Source organism: Danio rerio, chromosome 20 (assembly GCF_049306965.1).
Source record: "Danio rerio strain Tuebingen ecotype United States chromosome 20, GRCz12tu, whole genome shotgun sequence".
Taxonomy (NCBI): Eukaryota; Metazoa; Chordata; class Actinopteri; order Cypriniformes; family Danionidae; genus Danio; species Danio rerio.
The window spans coordinates 2032992-2055000 of NC_133195.1; the positions used below are offsets into that span (position 1 = coordinate 2032992).

Genomic DNA, 22009 nt, shown 5'->3' on the forward strand with positions numbered 1-22009 from the left:
CATATAAACACTATAAATGAGGACTTCTCTCCTCCTCAATCCCCGGGTCTGAATGCAGACTCAGTGCAGCAGGTCTCTTGCCCTGCCTGTTTCAACCATTAGCCCTGCTGCTGGTGATCTGGAGGATTTAGGCGAACACAGCAGCACGGCGATGTGTCTAAATGTGAACGAACTAAACTGATAACAGACAAAGTCCGCCATTCTCCAATTCTCATACTGCTCTCCCGACAAACATGCTTGCTGCACACAAACAGCTTTGCTGTATCAGCCCTGAAAGGATCGTGGGGAAAACATGCAACAAACCCTGTGGATCATGGAAACATCCACATACGACCCTTCATGAACGGCCAAATACAGTGTGCCGTGGGTTCGTGGACGCAATCTCACCCAGTCGTCAATAGCCCCTTTCACACATACAGACCTTTCTGGAAAATTGCCGGCAATTTTCCGGAAAGGTTGTATGTGTGAACAGGTCCTTTTTGAAAATACCGCTAAATTCGTTCTGGCTATTTTCTGGAAAGAGAAGTTGTAACATTACCGGTAATTTGCCGGAATGCTGCGCTGTGTGAATGCAGAAGGAAGATTGCCGTAATAAGCGCGTGCACGTCTAGAACGTGCTGACGTGAGACGTCTGCTTTAGCCAATCACAACAGTCAGACGCATTCACGTCCGCGCGGTTTGTGAGGATAAAAGCCTTTGAATATTTTTCCAGACACATTTAGCTGCTAGAAGTTAGTCAGATAATGTTTCTATGTTCTTCTCAATGCCAACTGTGTAAATAATCATCGATGAGATGCTTATGATAAACCGTTGTTTGTTTACCTTCAAGCTTTGCGTGTGCCTGTGAAACAGCCCGTGAGCGCCTGCACACGCACATATTATGAACATCTCGACATGCGAAAGTGATCCTGCGAAAGTTGTTCACAATATTGATCATCCACAGAGTTTGTAATTTAGTCAAATCTTTACAAATACAAGCGCAGCCGTTTAAAGCTCATTTGTGGTGAATGATGTCAGAATTTACCGGTATTTTGGAATGGATGTGTGAATGCTCTTTTCCGGAAAATTTCCGTAACGTCCTCGCCTGTGTGAACAGCAGTTTTTTGAATTTACCGGTAAAGTCGTTCCGGAAATTTTCAGGATATTTACCGGTATCACTGTGTGAAAGGGGCTATTGTGTCTCACAGCTTGGCACTGGCAGGTCTGTCTTGCCTTCGCAAAGCAAACGCAGTCATGAATAATTAAGAAGCCGGCTCTTCTCATAGGATAAGAAAACTCCGCTATGAATAATAATGAGAAACTGATGCATCATCACTGCACTTGCAGTTCTGCGCTACGTTGCCGATTTTGATCCGTCCCAAAAATCATTTTAAACCCGGAAGCTGAAATGAGCTGACAAAAGCTCAAAATTATCCAGTTTTCCCCACAATTAAAGCTGACAGCTGCTAACAATGTCTTAGCTAATGCTCAACACACACTAATCTGTTAAAATCTCAAAAAAAGTACTCTGGGGTTTCTTGAACCTTTAAAGTGACATTAACTACCCTTATAGCAAAATATCTCTGGCCCAGATCTGGCCCACACCATCAGCATTTGTTTGGCCCACATGTCGCAGTGAATTACGGTACATGACTGGACCAAGTCTGGTTTCCAAACAAGCGGCAAACATGGATCATATCTGGGCCAAGTCTCAGCCAAGTTAATAACCCATAACTGGGCCTGAACTGGGCCAGATATGTTGGTGTGTCATGACTGCAATTTCTTTTATAAGCCCATTAAGCATTTCGCTTTATGGCTGTGCTTTTACTTGAAGTGACCTGATTGGTAGATTTTTTTCTTTACTCAAAACTAATTTAAATGTATTTTAAAAGTGGGTCAGGATAGGCCAAACTTACGTGGCCCACATATTCATTTTAACATCTGGGCCAAATACTACATTTGATATCTGGCCCATGTCTTGAGTGCCACCTGTTAGACGGTGCCATCTCAGCCAAACCTGGGCCATGTTTGGCCCACATGCTGCATGCCAGTGCCGGATGAATGCCTGCTGTGCCAGCTTTATGCCAAATCTGGGCCAGAATTCTTTGCTACCTGGGTAGGTTAATTAGGGTAATTAGGCAAGTCATTGTATGACAGTGGTTTGATCTGTAGGCAGTGAAAATATATATTGCTTAAGAGGGCTGATAATATTGACATAAAATGGTGTTTAATAAATTAAAAACTGCTTTTATTCTAGCCGATATAAAACAAATAAGACTTTCTCCTGAAGAAAAAAATATTATAGGAAATACTGTGGAAAAATTCCTGAATCTGTTAAACCTCATTTGGGAAATAATTAAAAAAGGAAAAAAATAATAATAATTTTGACTTCAACTGTCATTATTTAATGTTCAATCCACTTAAATTTGTAAAAATCAATAAGTCGACTTAATTCCTTTATGTTGATCGATTGTGTGGAGCTCAGCATGTTTCACAGTGTATATTGAAGTTTCTGTGTGTGTTTTCAGCGTGTGACGACGACTGCGCAGGGCTCTTGATTCGGGACATGGAGCGTTTGCTGCGTTTGATTGGCAGTGTCAATCTCACTCTGCCCCTCCCACTGCCCTATAAAGTGCTGTATCGATTCGAGAACGTGACGGAGGAGCTGAAGGTGAGCCTGACCTCTACTGACTTTCATTGAAGCTCTGCATACATCAGGAGCTCAAAAATATAACCTGTGCTGACCCTGCTGAATTAAAGATATTTTTACTGCCATTTAGGGGTGTAACTGTACACAATATTAGTATTTTGATGCAGCTCTTTCAGTTTGATATATACATAAGGGCAAAATTATATATATATATATATATATATATATATATATATATATATATATATATATATATATATATATATATATATATATATATATATTTTTTTTTTTTTTTTTTTTTTTTTTTTACAGTATTTCCTATAATATTTGCTCTTCTGGAGAAAGTCTTATTTGTTTTATTCCAGCTCGAATAAAAGCAGTATTTATCAATATTATTAGACCGCTTAACCCAGATTTGTTTTCAATAGTCTCCAGAACAAACCACTGTTATTCAATGCCTTGCCAAACTTGCCTAATTAACCTAAATAAGCCTTTAAATGTCACTTTCAGCTGAATACTAGTATCCTGAATAATATCTAGTCAAATATTATGTGCTGTCATCATGGCAAAGTTTAAAGAAATCAGTTGAGTTATTAAAACTACTATGTTTAGAAATGTGGCTAATAATTCTGACTTCCACTGTATAGCTCTTATAGTGGAATTATTCAAGAACTGATTGATCAGTCACTGATTTCAAATCAAACCTGTGGGCTGGAAACCTGCTGAACGTCACTCATGTTTTAAAGATGTTCACCGGTTCCTCACATGTTAATGATAATCTTGTGTCTCTGCAGCACATGCTGTCTCCTCAGAGAGCACCAGAGAGACTAATGCAGCTGGCCGACAGCAACCTGGGAAGCCTGGTCACTGAGATGGATGAACTGCTTAACCGGGTGAGACACGCACACACAAATACACACTGATTTGGTCCTCTATCTTGGGTGGGGACTCTGTGATGTCAAATGATGACTTTTTTTTGTAGTACAGTTAGCGGTAGAACCAGAGAGGCAATTGCAGATTAGGAAGGAAAGTGGAGACTAAATAGTTGAGTTTTTAGTGGTTTCTTGAAGACAGCGAGTGACTCTGCCGTTCTGATGCAGTTAGGGAGTTCATTCCATCAACTGGGCAGATTGAACGCGAGAGTTCGGGAAAGTGATTTCTTCCCTCTTTGGGATGGAACCACGAGGCGACGTTCATTCACAGAACGCAAGTTTCTGGAGGGCACATACATCTGCAGAAGTGAGAGCAGATCAGAAGGAGCAAAGCCAGAAGTCACTTTGTAAGCAAACATCAGAGCTTTGAATTTGATGCGAGCAGCAACTGGCAGCCAGTGCAAACGGATGAGCAACGGAGTGACATGTGCTCTTTTAGCTTCATTAAAGACCACTCGTGCTGCTGCGTTCTGAACCAGAGCTTGAACAAGGAGTTGAGCTGCATGTTCAGATAGGAAGGGTCGGACCTTTCTGATGTTATAGAGTGCGAATCTGCAAGATCGAGCAGTTCTAGAAATGTGGTCAGAGAAGTTAGTTGGTCATCAATCGTTACTCAAAGGCTTTTTACCGTTTTGGATGCAATAATGGTTGCACCATTTATCTGGATTGAAAAGTTATGACGTAGAGTTGGATTAGTAGAAACTTGGCAGAAACTTTCCGGGAAATTATCTTTCACTTGTGGGCATCCGAGATTTTCTATGCATTTGCAGGAGACTTCCGGATTTCCGGAACACTTGGGATGTCTGCATTAGTAACAATTGATGTCAAAAAGTGTGAAGCATTTCCGTTTCTGTTTCCGTTAAGAGCAAACAAACCTTAAAACCATAGACATAAACATAAAATATAAGCAATCCCTGAACACAAGGGAGTGAATACAAAACTGTGAAACTAATAAAATTATTAAATGTAGGGGAAAACTGAACAAAGGAACAGAGCAGACACATGGCAATGACAGGGGAATATTATTTCACCAAAATCTTGTCATTTAATTTATTCCCGTAGTTCAAAGCTGAGCTTTTCTTTTGGTGAGTAGACTTCAAAAACATCAAGACTTCAGACATCAAACACATTATACAAAGTTTTGACTGCTGTGCATGTTTATACAAGATGATAATTGATTAATTGGTAATGGGTAAGAACATTTTTAGTACTGATATATGCATCAATTAATAGAGTTTCTCATTTTCTAACAAACATGAAAATTACAATCTGCAACTACTCCTGGAGTCTATAAATCATATCGAAAATAGCTGTCTTAAATGAGGATGCTTCCATCCTAATGTGTAGATGGCATGTTGGAGGTATTTAAATTAATATATACACTCACTGGCCACTTTATTAGGTACACCTGTCCAACTGCTCGTCAACACAAATATCTAATCAGCTAATCACATGGCAGCAACTCAAAGCGTTTTGGCATGTAGACATGGTCAAGGCGATCTGCTGCAGTTCAAACTAAGCATCAGAATGTGGAAGAAAGGGGATTTAAGTGACTTTGAACATGGCATGGTTGTTGGTGTCAGACGAGCAGGTCTAAGTATTTCAGAAATTGCTGATCTACTGGGATTTTCACGCACAACCATCTCTAGGGATTACAGAGAGGTCAGAAGAGAATGTCCAGGCTGGTTCCAGCTGATAGAAAAACAACAGCAACTCAAATGAGCACTCGTTACAACCGAGGTCTGCAGAAGAGCATCTCTGAACGCACAACACTTCCAACCTTGAGGCGGATGGGCTACAGCAGCAGAAGACCACACCGGATGCCGCTCCTGTCAGCTAAGAACAGGAAACTGAGGCTACAATTCACACAGGCTCACCAAAGATGGACAATAGAAGATTGGAGAAGCATTGCCTGGTCTGATGAGTCTCCATTCCTGCTGCCACATTCGATGGTCGGGTCAGAATTTGGCATCAACAACATGAAATCATGGATTCATCCTGCCTTGTATCAACAGTTCAGGCTGGTGGTGGTGTAATGGTGTGGGGGATATTTTCTTGGCACACTTTGGGACACATCCCAAAGACATCCCAGAGAGTATCTGATTTGGGGCATGTTCGCGCGGCGTACCTTAAGAACAGTGAGAGTGAGTTGCCTGCGACAACCACTAAAGAGCGGTGGGGGTGAGTTGCACGCGATGTACCTGAAGAGCTGGAAGGGATGCGGTAGAGAAGGCTGTGCGACATATTTAAGGACCGGGCAGGAGACGTGTGATTTCCGGGAGATTATCATTCACTTGCGGGCATCCGAGATTCTCTATGCATTTGCAGGAGACTTCCGGATTTCTGGAACACTTGATCAATTTGGCCCAAATGATGGAGGACAATTGTGGGCCACAGTTGGCAATAATGTGGCATAGTCATTTAAGGGTAATCTGGGTCTAAACCTAAAGTGGCTCACACATGTAGGTGCAAATGTGGTCCAGTTATCTTAAGACATATGTGGGCCACTTTTGGCAAATATTTGGCACAGTACGCTCTGGCTAATGCGGTTGTGAGCCTAATGTGGCCCAGAGAAGATATGGCAAATGTGGCCCAGTTATTTTAAAACAAATGTGGGCCACTTTTGGCAAATATTGGGCAGTAAACTCTGGCTAATATGGCTGTTAGCCTATAGTGGCTACCCTAGTAGCAAAGAATTCTGGCCCAGATTTGGCATAAAGCTGGCACAGCAGGCATTCATCCGGCACTGGCATACAGCATGTGGGCCAAACATGGCCCGGGTTTGGCAGAGGAGGCACCGTTTTTAAGGCAGCACATAAGATTTGGGCCAGATGAAAAACATAGTATTTGGCCCAGATTTAAAAATTTGGTAAGTGGGCCATGTGAGTTTGGCCAGTCTTGACCCACATTTAAAATACACTAAAATCATTTTTGAGTAAAGAAAAAAAATTCTACCAATCAGGTCACTTTGAGAAAAAGCGTGCCCATAGTGTGCCTAAAGCGCATCACTCCATGGGTTTATCAATTTCATTGCAATCGTGTTACACCAACCTATCTGGCCCAGTTCAGGCCCAGTTATGAGTTATTAACTTGGCTGAGACTTGGCCCAGATATGGTCCGTGTTTGGCCCTTGTCTGGAAGCCAGATTTGGTCCAGTCATGTACCGTAATTCACTGCGGCATGTGGGCCAAGTAAAACCTGATTGTGTGGGCCAGAGTTGGGCCAGAGAAATGTTGCTATGTGGGTATAGTGTGAATCATCTCAGACTTGTTTCTTGAACATGACAATGAGTTCACTGAACTCTCTGAGGAAAATTTCCAGTACATTGTTGAATTGATCCCATGAAGGATTAAGGCAGTTCTTAATGCAGAAGGGGCTCCAACCCGTTATTAGGAATGAACACTTAATAAAGTGGCCGGTAAGTGAATAATAGTAAACCAGATTTACCTTAACAAGCCGCACTGCAATCGAGTACGCTTTTGTGGATATGAATGCAGAAGCATTCTTTTATTCCCTGCAGCAAATCTGATTGACTTGTTTTTTTCCCCTGATGCTCTGCACCTCATGTTCCTGCGTAAGTCTGTTTGGTTAAACTCTACTTTACATATACTGCCTGAATGGCTTCTGTCAGATGCTGACCTTGTTGGTTTATTTTTCAGCATGAAAGAAAGCCGCAACATTAACTTGTTCATAGTCTGAAGTGTTGCATCAGTTCTGCTCATTTGCGCTGAAGTGAACCTTTCACCGTCTCCTGAAAAGAAGTCCTTGATAAACTCGATAAATTTCAGATTTTCCACATAACAGAAGTTCAAGAGCCAGTTAAACATCAAGACCTTCAGCGTTTTTCCTCTGTCCTTTCGGGTTTGTGTAACACTGACCTTCCGAATCATCTCGGCAAACTGGAAATGTTGTAGTTTTGCAGGATTTCTTTCAGTTTTTGCTCTGAGTTGGCCCCAGAGACGTCAGATCTAATGTTTCTTGTTGTTTTTCATCCTCTGCTCAGCGTGTTACAGAGGTCGGCTTGTTTCGTGGGTTTGTCTCTTCTTCACACCGCTGCAGTAAAGCAACCGAGGCTGATCTCAGACTGTTTAATATAACCTTTTAAAGGGTTTTTATTTCTCTGTCTGCGCAGGCAACTAAAGTGTCTGCTGATGGGGAGCAGACGGCAGCGGATGCAGAGAGAAGCCGTAAAGCTGCAGAAGAGCTGGAACTGTACGTCAGGAACACACTGCTGGCTGCTGAAGGTACACACACACAACAAATAGCTAAAAGCCATCAACCTCAAAAATAAAAGATCATAATAAGGTATATCATTAACCATTTATACCCAGATAGCATACAAATGTGGGCCACTTTAGGCAGTTATGCTGCACTGGTGGTCTTCCTTCGGCCCAGACAAAATGAATGTGAGGCTGTAGTGACCCACCTGTACAATGGCAAAGGGGGGCCAAAGATTCAAATTCATATATGGGCCATTTAAGGCAAAGATTTGGCACTTATGGCAAAATGTGATCTGAATGTGAGCCTAATGTGGCCCATGTGGAAAATGATCAGTTTGGCTCAAATGATGGAAGACAAATGTGGGCCACAGTTGGCAAAATAGTGGCATAGTCATTTAAAGGGTCATGAAACCCCCTTGTTTCAGCAGGGTGTTTTCACACCTCTACTCTGGAAAAAGTCAGAAAAGTGGGCGTGTCCAGCTCTGTTTAGGGGGGAGTGTCGGAGGAGCAAAAGAGGGATGATGTGGGAGTGTTGATTTGAGCACGCGCTGAGTTTCAGAGTCAAAACACACACACACACACAAACACTGGGGAGAAAGTGACTGTGTTTACATGGACATCTGTAATCAAATTATTTGCCAAATTATTTAATGTTGGACTTTAACTGCAGTTTGGCTCTTTCAATCAGTGAATTCATTCGTGCCCCTCGCGACAAACGAGATATTTGATTCGAGGAATTGCTGGAAGCGTGTACTTTTCATGCAATGTTCGATACCGCACGGCGAATGAGAGAGAAAAAACTCTGCAGGTAAGCCGTGTGTGTTATTCCGGTCACAAAATGCGGTGAAAATCCTACACGAGGTTAAAGTTTGGTTGTGGTGCTAACATGTTTACACTTGGTGTAATAGTTAGTTCGATACGAACAAACTGAATAAACAAAGAGCACTGGTCACTCACTTACCAAATCTGTAGAGACAGGACAATCACCAGCAACTAGTCTTTATTAAGAGGAGACGAGCAGCAAATCCGGATCTCAACACTTCTAGATGAGAAAAGTTCTCGGGTAAACAATGTTCCTTAAACACGTAAGTTATTGTTGTCGAGCGTCGCGTACACTGTTAATCCACACGTGACTCCAGCTGCGCTCTCACAGAGAGAAAATGAAAACAAAACTTCACTGCAGCAAACTATAAAAGCAACACTTCACGCTTGTTTTGCCAACACAACGTGGCGTCTCTGTCGTCTAAACACTGTAACATTAATGAATATTAATGAAGTTGCACAATAGAGCGCGCTGATTGGTTTAAACCAAGCCTTACTCATGCATTAATGCAGCACACTGTAAGACGTAATAAGGCCCTCTCTGGTACAGATGCCCAGTCTGCACGCTGAAACACACGCTATTATCTCGCAGCTTCAAAAATTAGTTTCAAACCGGAAGTACGAATTTGCTCGAAATAACGCAAAAACAACCAATTTTCACTTTTTAGTGAGATATGTGTGTCCTAATAAAGTTTTTAGCAGTGTGGGACACATATATGACTATTAACAGCTCAACACATGTGTTTTGGTGTTTCGTGACCCTTTAAGGGTAATCTGGGTCTAAACCTAAAGTGGCTCACATTTGCCAGTGCCCTGTTACATGGGCCACAAATGTGGCCCTGTTATCTTAGGACATATGTGGGCCACCCAGAATATTTTTCTATCAACATTAACAGAATGTTAAAATAAAAAAAATAACACTACATGCTAAAATTTACACAACTTTTGAGGAATGTTCAGAGAACGTCAGCCAGAAAGGTGTCTTTGACTTTAGCTCAGTGTTTCTCAGCGCTTTGAAGGCACGATTTCAGGTGAAATGAAGTTCAACCTTTAAAAATGTCTCCTGAGACCTCACTAAAAACAAACTTCAGCTACTCCGCTCTGATCTGCCGATAAAAGTTAAACAGGAGTCTATAACAGTGTCATACCAGAGGCAGCTTTTGTTCTGTGTAAATATATTTCAGCGTCAGAGCGCCAGCTTTGTAGCCGTTGTTCACAACAAGTTTCTTTTTTTTTCTTTTTTTGGCTTCTACAGCTCTACAGCGTGTGTTTAAACTATCAAATTAGTTTCTGTTCTGCTTAATAGCAGAATAATGAGAGAGATATTGTTATAACTTTTATTGAAAGTCAAGTTTACACACAATCAGATTATTCTGCCTCTGGAAAAGCTCAGATGATGATGTCGAGGTTTTGGAGGTTTCTGATTGGCTAATTGACAACATTTGAGTTAATGTGAGGCACAGCTGTAGAATAGTATTGAAGGAAAAGCTCAAACACACTGCTTCCTTGTGTGACAACCTGGGAAAATCAACAAGCCAGAATCAACACAAAAGCCAGATTACAATTTGCTGAATTACACTGGGAAAAGACTCATGTTTGGAGACATGTCCTGTGCTCTGATGGAGCTAAGATTGAACTGTTTGGCCATAATGAGCAGTGTTACATTTGGAGGACAAAGGGGAAAGCGCACAAGCCTAGAAAAACTATCCCAACTGTGAAGTATGGGGGCGGCAGCATCATGTTGTGGGGCTGTTTTGCTGCAGGAGGGACTGGTCCACTTCACAGCATAGATGGCATCATGAAGAAAGAACATTATGGAGAAATACTGAAGCAACATCTCAAGACATCAGCCAGGACATTACAACTTGACCACAAATGGATCTTCAAAACAGACCATGACCCTCAGCATACTGCCAAATTAGTTCAATGTGCTTTAAGAACTACAGAGTGAATGTTTTGGAGTGGCCATCACAAAGCCCTGATCTCAATCCTATAGAAAATTTGTGGGCAGAGTTGAAAAAGCTTGTGCGAGCAAGCCAACCTACAAATCTGACTCGGGTTACACCAATTCTGTCAGGAGGAATGGGCCAAAATTCCAGCAAACTATTGTGAGAAGCTTGTGGAAGGAGACCCAAAACATTTGACCAAAGTTATACAGTTTAAAAGCAAAGCTAAAAATATACCAAGGAAATGTGTGTAAACTTTAGACTGTCTAGAAATTAATAAAAAAAATCTCTAAAAAAAAGTCTCTTATTATTCTGGCATATAGCAAATGTAAATCATTTAAGTAATCCTAACAGACCTAAAATAGTAAACGTTTATTATGATTTACCATCAGACTTTTTTTAATAGTTATGTTCCTTTTTTTAGAGTGTATGTAAACTGCTTGTTTCAACTGTATACACACACACACACACACACACACACACACACACACACACACACACACACACACACACACACACACACACACACACACACACACAATATAATATATATATATATATATATATATATATATATATATATATATATATATATATATATATATATATATATATATATATATATATATATATATACAGTTAAAGTCAGAATTATTAGCCCACTTCGATTTTTTTCCTTCTTTTTTAAATATTTTCCAAATGATGTGAGCAAGGAAATTTTCACTGTATGTTTGATAATATTTTTTCTTCTGGAGAAAAACTTATTTGTTTAATTTCAGCTAGAATAAAAGCAGTTTTGAATTTTTTATGAACCATTTTAGGGACAAAATTACTAGCCCCTTTAAGCTATATTTTTTTCCCGATAATCTACAGAACAAACCATCATTATTCATTAACTTGCCTTATTACCCTAACCTGCCTAGTTAACTTAATTAACCTAGTTAAGCCTTTAAATGTCACTTTAAGCTGTATCGAAGTGTCTTAAAAAATATCTAGTGAAATATTATTTACAGTCATCCTGGTCAAGATAAAATAAATCAGTTATTAGAGATGAGTTATTAAAATTATTTTGTTCAGAAATGTGTTGAAAAAATCTGCTCTCCCTTAAACAGAAATTAGGGAAAAAATGAACAAACGGTCCAATTATTTAGGGGGGCTAATAATTCTGACTTCAACTATATATATATATATATATATATATATATATATATATATATATATATATATATATATATATATATATATATATATATATATATATTCTGCTACTAGCTAGATTTTAAAATGGTTACATTTTTGAGCACTGATCCCATTCAGCTTGCCATTTGTCAAGAATATAGCCTTTTACATCAGATAAAAGCGCTCATGCCATTGAAATAACTGCAGATGGTGTGGACATGCAGATGGACACAGAATACATGCAGATCACAGCCACAGATACACCAAAACGCTTCATTTATTTCCTCGGATACATTTCTGGCATTTTAAGCCGACATATTGCACTTTGGTCCCTGGCTTTTGTTTTGATAACCGGCCAAAAAGAAGCGTTTCCAAAAAGCTGCTAGCAGAAGAGTGTGAGCGCGCAGACATCAGTCGGCTGGAGTGCAGGAGCTTCATTATCCATTCTGTGCGTGAGCTCCTGCTCCAGTAAACCGCCTCGTCTCTCATCTCCTCTCGCACGCTAAACTAGTAGGAATCAAATGATTCTGTCCACCCCAAAGACCCCAGCCGCGTTTGAAAACTCACTGTGCAATTATTTCCAGCTCGGCTCGCTTGGTAGGTATATACTGCGCTCTTTGTAGTCGATCGACTGTTTACGTTTGAACTCTCGAGGAATTTTCAGAAAGGCGTGTAATTATAACTCATTTTCATCTCAATTTAATGATTTTTATTTAAATTAGAATATGCAGAGCAGCTCGCGCACTCAGTCGCTCTTTCATTCGGGCTCTACCGTTCTAACAGATCAGGGTTTAATTTTTGAATCTAATTTAATTTGATTAAAAAACACGAACTCTGCTGAGTCAAATTTGAACTGCTTTGAATCGACCTGAAGCAAGTCACATTGATGAAAAGGGATGCTGAGGGAAAGTTGTGTTTGCTGTGTGTGTATATATATATATATATATATATATATATATATATATATATATATATATATATATATATATATATATATATATATATATATATATATACATTCACCGGCCACTTTATTAGGTACACCTGTCCAACTGCTTGTTTGCACAAATTTCTAATCAGCCAATCACATGGCAACAACTTAATACATGTGGGCATGTAGACATGGTCAAAACGATCTGCTGGGTTTGACAATATTTGAATGGAATCTGAAGGAGCAATAAAATATAAATATTGAGAAGATCTCCTCTATAGTATGTTGTGCATTGTGCATTCAGCAGATCTCCGGGTTTGGCAGGAAGAGTTTTAGCCTAGCTTAGCATAATTCATTGAATCGGATTAGACCATTAGCTTCTCAAGTGTATATATATATATACATATATATATATATATATATATATATATATATATATATATATAGTGTTGGCATGTATATATATATATATATATATATATATATATATATATATATATATATATATATATATATATATAGTTTATATATGGCGTGTATATATATAGCGTGTATAAAGCATGTTGGCGTGTATATATATATATAATGTATATATGGCGTGTATATATATAGCGTGTATATAGCGTGTTGGCATGTATGTATATATATATATATATGTATGTGTGTGTGTGTGTGTATATATATATATATATAGTGTTGGCGTGTATATATGTATAGTGTATATATGGCGTGTATATATATAGCGTGTATATAGCGCGTCTGTCGAAACATATGCACTATAGGTGAATTTAGTAAACTAAATTGGTCGTAGTGTATTAGTGTGTGTGTGTGTGTGTGTGTGTGTGTGTGTGTGTGTGTGTGTGTGTGTGTGTGTTTCCCAATACTGGGCTGCAGCTGGAAGGCCATCTACTGCAAAAAAAAAATGCTGGAATAGTTGGCGGTTCATTCCGCTGTTGCAACCATTGATAAATCAGAGACTAAGCCAAGCGAAAATGAATGAATGAGTAAATGAAACATATTATGGTCATGCTTGCTACAATGATGGTGCGTTAGCAAAGTTCCTTGATTATTACACTACACTGAGAGTATAGTTCCTCATGTTATTTCAGCCTAGAAAGTATCAGCTTTTCTGTCAGTCTTAGTACACAACATCTGTAACTGCAGAATAAATAGTCAAAAGTTTTTTGGGATTTTTTAGAGTGAGATGCTAATGGTCTAATCTGATTCAATTACCTATGCTAAGCTAAGCTAAAAGTGCTACCGCTAGACCCGGAGATCTGCTGAATAGATTGAAAAACTGTAGGAGTGCTGTAAAATGAGCCTATTTCTGCTATTTACATTAAAACACTTTGTTGCTGTGTGTGTTTACAGCACTGCGTGACAAAGCACGTGATCTGAACGCGACTTTGGGACTTCGGGATGGGACTTTAGAGAAAAGCGTGAACGAGATGAATGACGAGATCCAGGAAATGCTCGCAGAGCTCCGCAAACGCCAGCTCACCGGAAAGAAACACATGGCTGATGAAGAGCTCGGGTAAGACACTAACATTCACTCACACACTTTGAGTTTCTGTGTTTCCTGGGGACTTTCCACAAACATAAAGATTTGTATACTCTATAAACTACAGTTGAAACCAGTAGTTACATACACTGTATAAAAAGGCACATAACCTATTTAAAAAAAGTCAGATGCTAATGTGACTAAACTCTTTCTCTTTTAGGTAAGTTAGGATGATCACATGTGTTTCTGTTCTGCTTAATAGCAGAATAATGAGAGAGAGATTGTTTGAGAAATTGTTATAACTCTTGTTGAAAGTCAAGTTTACACACAATCAGATTATTCTGCCTCTGGAAAAGCTCAGATGAGGATGTCAAGGTTTTGGAGGTTTCTGATTGGCTAATTGACAACATTTGAGTTAATGTGAAGCACAACTGTAGAATAGTATTGAAGGAAAAGCTCAAACACACTGCTTCCTTGTGTGACAACATGGGAAAATCAACAAGCCAGAATCAACACAAAAGCCGGATTACCATTTGCTGAATCACACTGGGAATAGACTCATGTTTGGAGACATGTCTTGTGCTCTGATGGAGCTAATATTAAACTGTTTGGGCATAATGAGCAGTGTTACATTTGGAGGACAAATGGGAAATCTTACAAGCCTAGGAACACCATCCCAACTGTGAAGTATGGGGGCGGCAGCATCATGTTGTGGGGCTGTTTTGCTGCAGGAAGGACTGGTCCACTTTACGGCATAGATGGCATCATGAAGAAAGAACATTATGGAGAAATACTGAAGCAACATCTCAACACATCAGCCATCGAAAACTTGGCCACAAATGGGTCTTCCAAACAGACCATGACCCTCAGCATACTGCCAAATTAGTTCAAATATGCTTTAAGGACAATAGATTGAATGCTTTGGAGTGGCCATCACAAAGCCCTGATCTCAATCCTATAGAAAATGTGTGGGCAGAGTTGAAAAGCTTGTGCGAGCAAGACAACCTACAAATCTGACTCAGTTACAGCAATTCTGTCAGGAGGAATGGGCCAAAATTACTGCAAACTATTGTGAGAAGCTTGTGGAAGGAGACGCAAAACATTTGACCTAAGTCATACAGTTTAAAAGCAAAGCTAAAAAATACCAAGGAAATGTGTGTAAACTTTAGACTGTCTAGAAATTAATAAAAAAATATAAAAAAAAAAAAAATCTCTAATTTTTCTGGCATTTAGCAAATGTAAATCATTTAGTTAATCCTAACTGACCTAAAATAGTAAACATTTAGCATGATTTAACATCAGACATTTTTTTAAAAATGGTTATGTTCCTTTTTTTACTTAAGTTTACTCACTGAAGTAAATTTAACTAATCACTCTAAAAGCAACAAGATTACTCACTTAAGTAAATTCAATTTATCCCTTTAAAAGGAACGGGTTCACTCATTTAAGTCAACTAATTGCTTTAAAAGCAACAAGTTTACGCACTTAAGTAAATTCAACTAATCACTCTAAAAGTAATAAGTTTATTCAAGTTAATTCAACTAATCGCTTTAAAAGCAACAAGTTTACTCACTTAAGTCAACTAACTACTTTAAAAGTAAATTAAACTAATCAGTTTAAAGCAACAAGTTTACTCAAATTGAACTGATCGCTTTAAAGCAACATGTTTACTCATTCATTTTCTTGTCGGCTTAGTCCTTTTATTAATCCGGGGTTCGCCACAGCGGAATGAACCGCCAACTTATCCAGCAAGTTTTTACACAGCGAATGCCCTTCCAGCCGCAACCCATCTCTGGGAATCATCCACACACATACTCACACATACACTACGGACAATTTAGCCTACCCAATTCACCTGTACCGCATGTCTTTGGACTGTGGGGGACACCGGAGCACCCGGAGGAAACCCACGCGAAGACAAGGAGAACATGCAAACTCCACACAGAAACGCCAACTGAGCCGAGGTTCGAAATGGTGACCCAGCAACCTTCTAGCTGTGAGGCGATAGCACTACCTACTGCACCACTGCCTCGCCCCACGTGTACTCACTTAAGTAAATTCAACTAATCGCTTTAAAAGCAACAGGTTTACACACTGTTTACTCAAAGCATGTTGCTTTAAAAGCGATACGTTGAAATTACTTAAGTGAGTAAACATGTTGCTTTTAAAACCTGTTGTCAACCTAGTGCTTTTAAAGCGATTAGTTGAATTTACTTAAGTGAATTTAACTAATCACTTTAAAATTAAGAGGTTTACTTTGTTTTTACTTTTCGTTTTTTAAGCGCAGTCAACTGATCACTTTTAATTATTAAAAATATTTGCATGTTTTAAAATAAAAACAACTAATTGCTTTTGCATTCAAATGATCGCATTAAAAGCAACTGGTTTGCTCACTTCTTAAAGTCAACTGATTGCGTTTACAGTGTTCTGAACCGTCATTGTGTATACTGTTAAACAGCATACAAAAGAGCAAAAATCTAATCATCAATCAGTCAACAATGCTTAAGTGGTTATTTTCTCCCCATCATGCTGCAGTAAAACTCCAGAAGATGTCACTTCTGCACTGTCACAAATGTGGATGTTTTTCAATGATGAATAAATAATAGAGTTGATGAGTAACGATCCTATGAATATACAGCACGATATACTCTCACAAAGAGCAGCAGAAGCGAAGGAGCGAGCGGTGAGGATGCCGTTCAGGCTCAGGTTGGAATAATTGTTTTGGTGGCATTATGTTTCTCAGTAGCATTTTGTGGTTCACTGGATCGCAGCTCAAATGAAGAAAGTTTCTCTTTCTTATGTAAAATCGTAATGAACTAATTAAAAGTTGCTTGGGGTTGGGCGGGGGGAGGAATATTACACCAGCCTAATCAAATTACTCCTGTAATGGATTCCTGGGTCTGTGCGCTTATGAGAGAACAGAGAGAGACACCTAGAGGAGTGACGGAGTAAAGCTGGAGCTCGTGCTGTTTCAGAGCTGCTGCTGATGCTTAGGGCTGCACAATATATCTGCATCAATATCGCAATGTGCACATCTGTCTGCAATGTCGAATCTGGATTATAGTTTAATAGGAGTTTATATTAAGACATGAGTAATTGCTAAATTTAACCATGAAGTCGCCAAAAATTGTGTCGTTTGTAGGTGTTTTAAGGCCTTTCAAGCCAGTTTAAAGCATTTACATTTTTGTGACTTCTTGAAAGATTCAACAGATTTTACAGAGTTATTTATTTTACATTTAATTATTCAATTTGTCTACCTGAATATTGTTAGACTCCTAGAAAAAAACAAAGTATTTGTTTTATTTGCAGCTTTGCTTTACTGCATGTACTGAAGCTCGTGATTTGGTTTATTGCACTGTATGCAGATGTGCTCTACTACAAAATCATACTGTTATCATCCAAAATAGTCCTTAAGTTATTCAATATTTCCAAATAGAGCTATTCATTTCTATGCTATTCATTTAACTATTCAGTTAAAGTTACACTCAATATGGCGGGTCGGTGGGGTGTTAATGTCAAGTCCTGCTTATTTGTGTTATTTCGGCTAGAATAAAAGCAGTTTTTAATTTTAAACTATTTTAAGGTCAATACTGTTCAACCCAGGCTCATTCTGGAAACGTAGCCCCAAAGATGTTTCTGGAGATCGCGAAATACGTCCTGGGAGGTACATATTTGTGCAGTTTTTGTTTTCGTGAATCCACTGCTGTGCATGCTTTTTTATGTCTTGAACGCCTCTCGTGAGCGCGCGCTGTTCATGCCTGCGCTGTTCTCGCATAAAAAGCCGCCGGAGGCCATTGTCGTGCAACCGTCTGTCCCACTGACTGAATGACTGATTGATTGACTGGGCGGCCGGCCAATCGGCTGACCCAGCCACCCTCCTCCTCCTTCTTCCCTAAACCCAAGCGACGATTTACAAAAGCCGTAAAAAAAAAAAAAGAAAAGCCCTCGTCTGATTTTGACTGTGTTTTTAGATTTCAACGCATTCTCGCCTCGTTATTACAGGAGAATTTCTGATGCATATAAAGGAACTTTTATTATGTAATCACTATATAATCTGCCACTATTAAAATATAGAAATACACTGTTAAAACATATAAAAATACATTCAAGTGATGCAGAGGAAAACACACAGGCATACAGGGCCTTATAATTGAGGGCCTTACGGCCTTGAGGCATGGCAGGTCATGCGGTGAAGTAAAAACATTCAGACCGCATATGCAATACATTTAGACAAATGTATGTATTGACCAAGACAAAAACAATCCTCGACAAAATAGCATACATAAGGAGAATCATTTAGAAAGTCAGAAAAACATTCAGCCATTAATTAAAAAAGCTAGGATACTATTGGAGCCGGGAAATGGCGTGATGCTACACGACATGTCATGATGACAATGGGAAAAACTGTATATAAACTGTGGGTTTTTGAACATTGGAAAAAGGAGAGAGATCAATCGACCAACTCTGCTGTAACAATAAACTGCTTCAACTTGAAAACTTCAAAGACCCCAGCCTCTTTTTTGAAACTTAGAAGATGTTTGTCGAGATCCAGCGCAACTTTCCACAACATTATGAACTCGTTCGCTTTAGTTTTTGGATTCTGTTTTTTGTCTTACCTGATTTCTGGGAACGCTCTTCTCCGGACTCGAACCCGGTCGTCAAATGCAGCCGGCTCCTCCTCCTCCAGGCCTCCGCCGACTTAACACGACGAGCTAACCGGACAAACTGGTTGCTGCGGGAAAGCCCTCAACACTGAGGAGGTGAGCCGTCAGCCTAGCCGGCAAGCGCAAAGAGGAGCGGCCTCACACTGCCCCATAGCGTTCGCTTGAAAAAAACAAAATACAGCCATACATACCTCCACCCACGTAAATCCCGGTCTCCAGAAACGTCCGCGGGGCTACGCTTTCAGAATTAGCTTGGGTTGATATTATTAGCCCCCCTTAAGCCATATTTGTTTTGGATTGTCTACAGAACAAACCACTGTTATACAATGACTTGCCTAATTACCCTAACTTGCCTAATTAACCAAGCCTGGTTCACTACAGGAAGGCACAGGATCTCAGGATTATCAAAACATGCATATTTATTATCAATACACTCACACGAACAGACACAGGAAGAACATGGGGTGAAGACGGACATCAGCTTAGCGAATACCGGACAAGGACTGAATGAAATTAAGGGGTGTATACACATGAACATTCATTCATTCATTCATTCATTTTCTTGTCGGCTTAGTACCTTTATTAATCCGGGGTCGCCACAGCGGAATGAACCGCCAACTTATCCAGCAAGTTTTTACGCAGCGGATGCCCTTCCAGCCGCATTCACACACACACACTACAGACAATTTAGCCTACACAATTCACCTGTACCGACTGTGGGGGAAACCGGAGCACCCGGAGGAAACCCACGCGAAGGCAGGGAGAACATGCAAACTCCACACAGAAACGCCAACTGAGCCGAGGTTCGAACCAGCAACCTTCTTGCTGTGAGGCGACAGCACGACATACTGCGCCATTGCCTCGCCTACACATGGACATGATGACTATGATTACACACAGGGGATAAACACAGGTGAAGGTGATGAACATAATGATATGGCGGGAACACACATCATGGTTGAGGTCACATGATGAAAACAAACACACAAGCGAAACTGGGTGTGACAAACCTATAGCCTTATATTATATTATGTACTGTCATCATGGCAAAGTCAAAAGAAATCAGTGATTAGAAATGAATTATCAAAGCTATTATGTTTAGAAATGTGTTGCGAATGGCGAATAGTTCTGACATCACCTGTGAATACATTAATCTTTCAGCGGTACTGAAGCGGCTTGTCTGTGTGTACTGTCAGTGTCTCACCGTGTCTCTCTGTGTGTGTGTGTGTTTAGGGCTGCGGAGGCTCTCTTGTCCCGCGTGAAGCGCTTGTTTGGAGACCCACAGCAGGCCACGGCGGACCTGAAGCAGGAGGTGGGACAGAAGATGAGCGACCACAAGCTGAAGCTGCAGGAGGCGCAGGAGCTGCTGGAGGAGGCGCTCACACACACCAGACAGGCTGAAGACCTGACTCTCAACAACCAGCTCAAACTGCAGCATCTGCAGGTGCACACACACGTTCATACACACACGTTTATACACACACTGACAGACGGATGCTGATACACACAGACAGACACACATACATACTACACACACACTGTACTCACACTTTTATCCACACAGACACACACATACATACTATACACACACTGTACACACATAGATTCATACACACACAAAGACAGACACATACATACTACACACACACACACACACACACACACACACACACACATACATACATACTGTACATACACAAATGCTGTACAGACAAACTGTACACACACACACATACTGCACACATACATACTGTACAAACACATACTGTACACCAAACACACATATACAGTCACACACACACACATTCATACACAAATACACACTCACATACTGTACACACACAAACTTACGTACGTACACTCATATATACACAGAGAGTCAGACACACACACACACACTCACATAACACACACACACAAACATGCACAAACTCGTATATGCATACACACACAGAGACACACACACAAAACATGCACACACACACACACACACTCATGCAATGAGTCACATTACACACAAACTCACACATACAAACACACACACATTTACAAACACTTACTCACACACGCACAGGCAATCACATACAAACACTCACAAACTCTCAAACACATGCACATACACACACACACACACACACACTGAAGAAGCACTCAGTGAATTGGTGGCTGTGCTGCAGGGAAAGAGGGATGCGGCCGTTAAACAGAAAGAACAAACAGAGGGGGTCTTATTGGAAGGAGAGAAGAGTCTGGACGAAGCCAACGCTCTCTCCGACGCCATCACCCGCGGCAAAGAGGTGAGTGTGTCTGTGTGTCAGTGGTCAGTTGTGTGTGTGCCTGACTAACACCACTTCCAACAGCAACCTAGTGTTCCCTTGTGGTCTCCCATCCTGGTACTGACCAGGCTCAGCCCTGCTTAGCTTCGGTGAGTAATCGGTCTTGGGCTGCAGGGTGACATGGCTGTGCATATATATGTATATATGTATAAATACACACTTTTTTGTCTGTATGCATTATATGCATCTGAAGTGTATGAAAACATTCAATAAGATTCTGATACCCGGTGCAGTTTTCGCTTGATGATCATAAAGATGCTTGCTTGACTTTTTCCCGAATTTGCCTTGCAAGTGTGCCTTTTTAGATCGCTCGTCCCTGAATCACTGGTGTGACTTGACTAAAATGAAGCATGTTTTACAAGCAGCATGCTGTCACCGTCACAGTTTACTCTCAGGAACTTCATTAATATTTCCGACTTCCTTTGAAACAAACCGAAGGTTGGCAACTGGCCTAAAATATCTACTTTTTGAGAAAACAGAACCATCTCTTCCGGGCTGGCTACAGGCCTGTGTGTGATGCTGACTAGAGTGTGTTGTGCAGGAGCTGGAGGAGATGGCGGGAGAGCTGGGGCCTCTGCGGGATCAGCTGCGGGATAAAGTGTCGGATCTGAGTCGCGGTCTGGACGAGTCCGTCCCGGAGCTGCTGCTGAGAGCGGAGGATCACGCCGCACAGCTCAACCACTCCGCCGCCATACTCGACAGGTCTGTGAATGAATCTTTAAAGGTCCCATGCAATTAATAAAGTCTTTTTAGATGCTAGTGTCAATGTTGTTAGTTGTTAGGGTATCTTTAAGCTAGTGTGCACCAAAACAATTCATGTTAAGGTGATATATATACATATATATATAT

At 40.3% G+C, this 22009-nt stretch overlaps 1 protein-coding gene across 9 annotated transcripts in view; it reads left to right on the plus strand.

Annotated features, from left to right (window-relative positions):
- lama2 (laminin, alpha 2) overlaps positions 1-22009 on the plus strand; it is a 389595-nt gene that overhangs the window by 186664 nt on the left and 180922 nt on the right. For 8 of the 9 annotated variants that reach the window (XM_073932092.1, XM_073932093.1, XM_073932094.1 and 5 more), the window contains 7 exon segments: positions 2508-2650; positions 3427-3525; positions 7697-7808; positions 14034-14196; positions 20061-20271; positions 21005-21121; positions 21702-21862. In XM_073932092.1, the coding sequence (XP_073788193.1) occupies positions 2508-2650; positions 3427-3525; positions 7697-7808; positions 14034-14196; positions 20061-20271; positions 21005-21121; positions 21702-21862 (1006 nt within the window). 9 annotated transcript variants of the gene reach the window in all.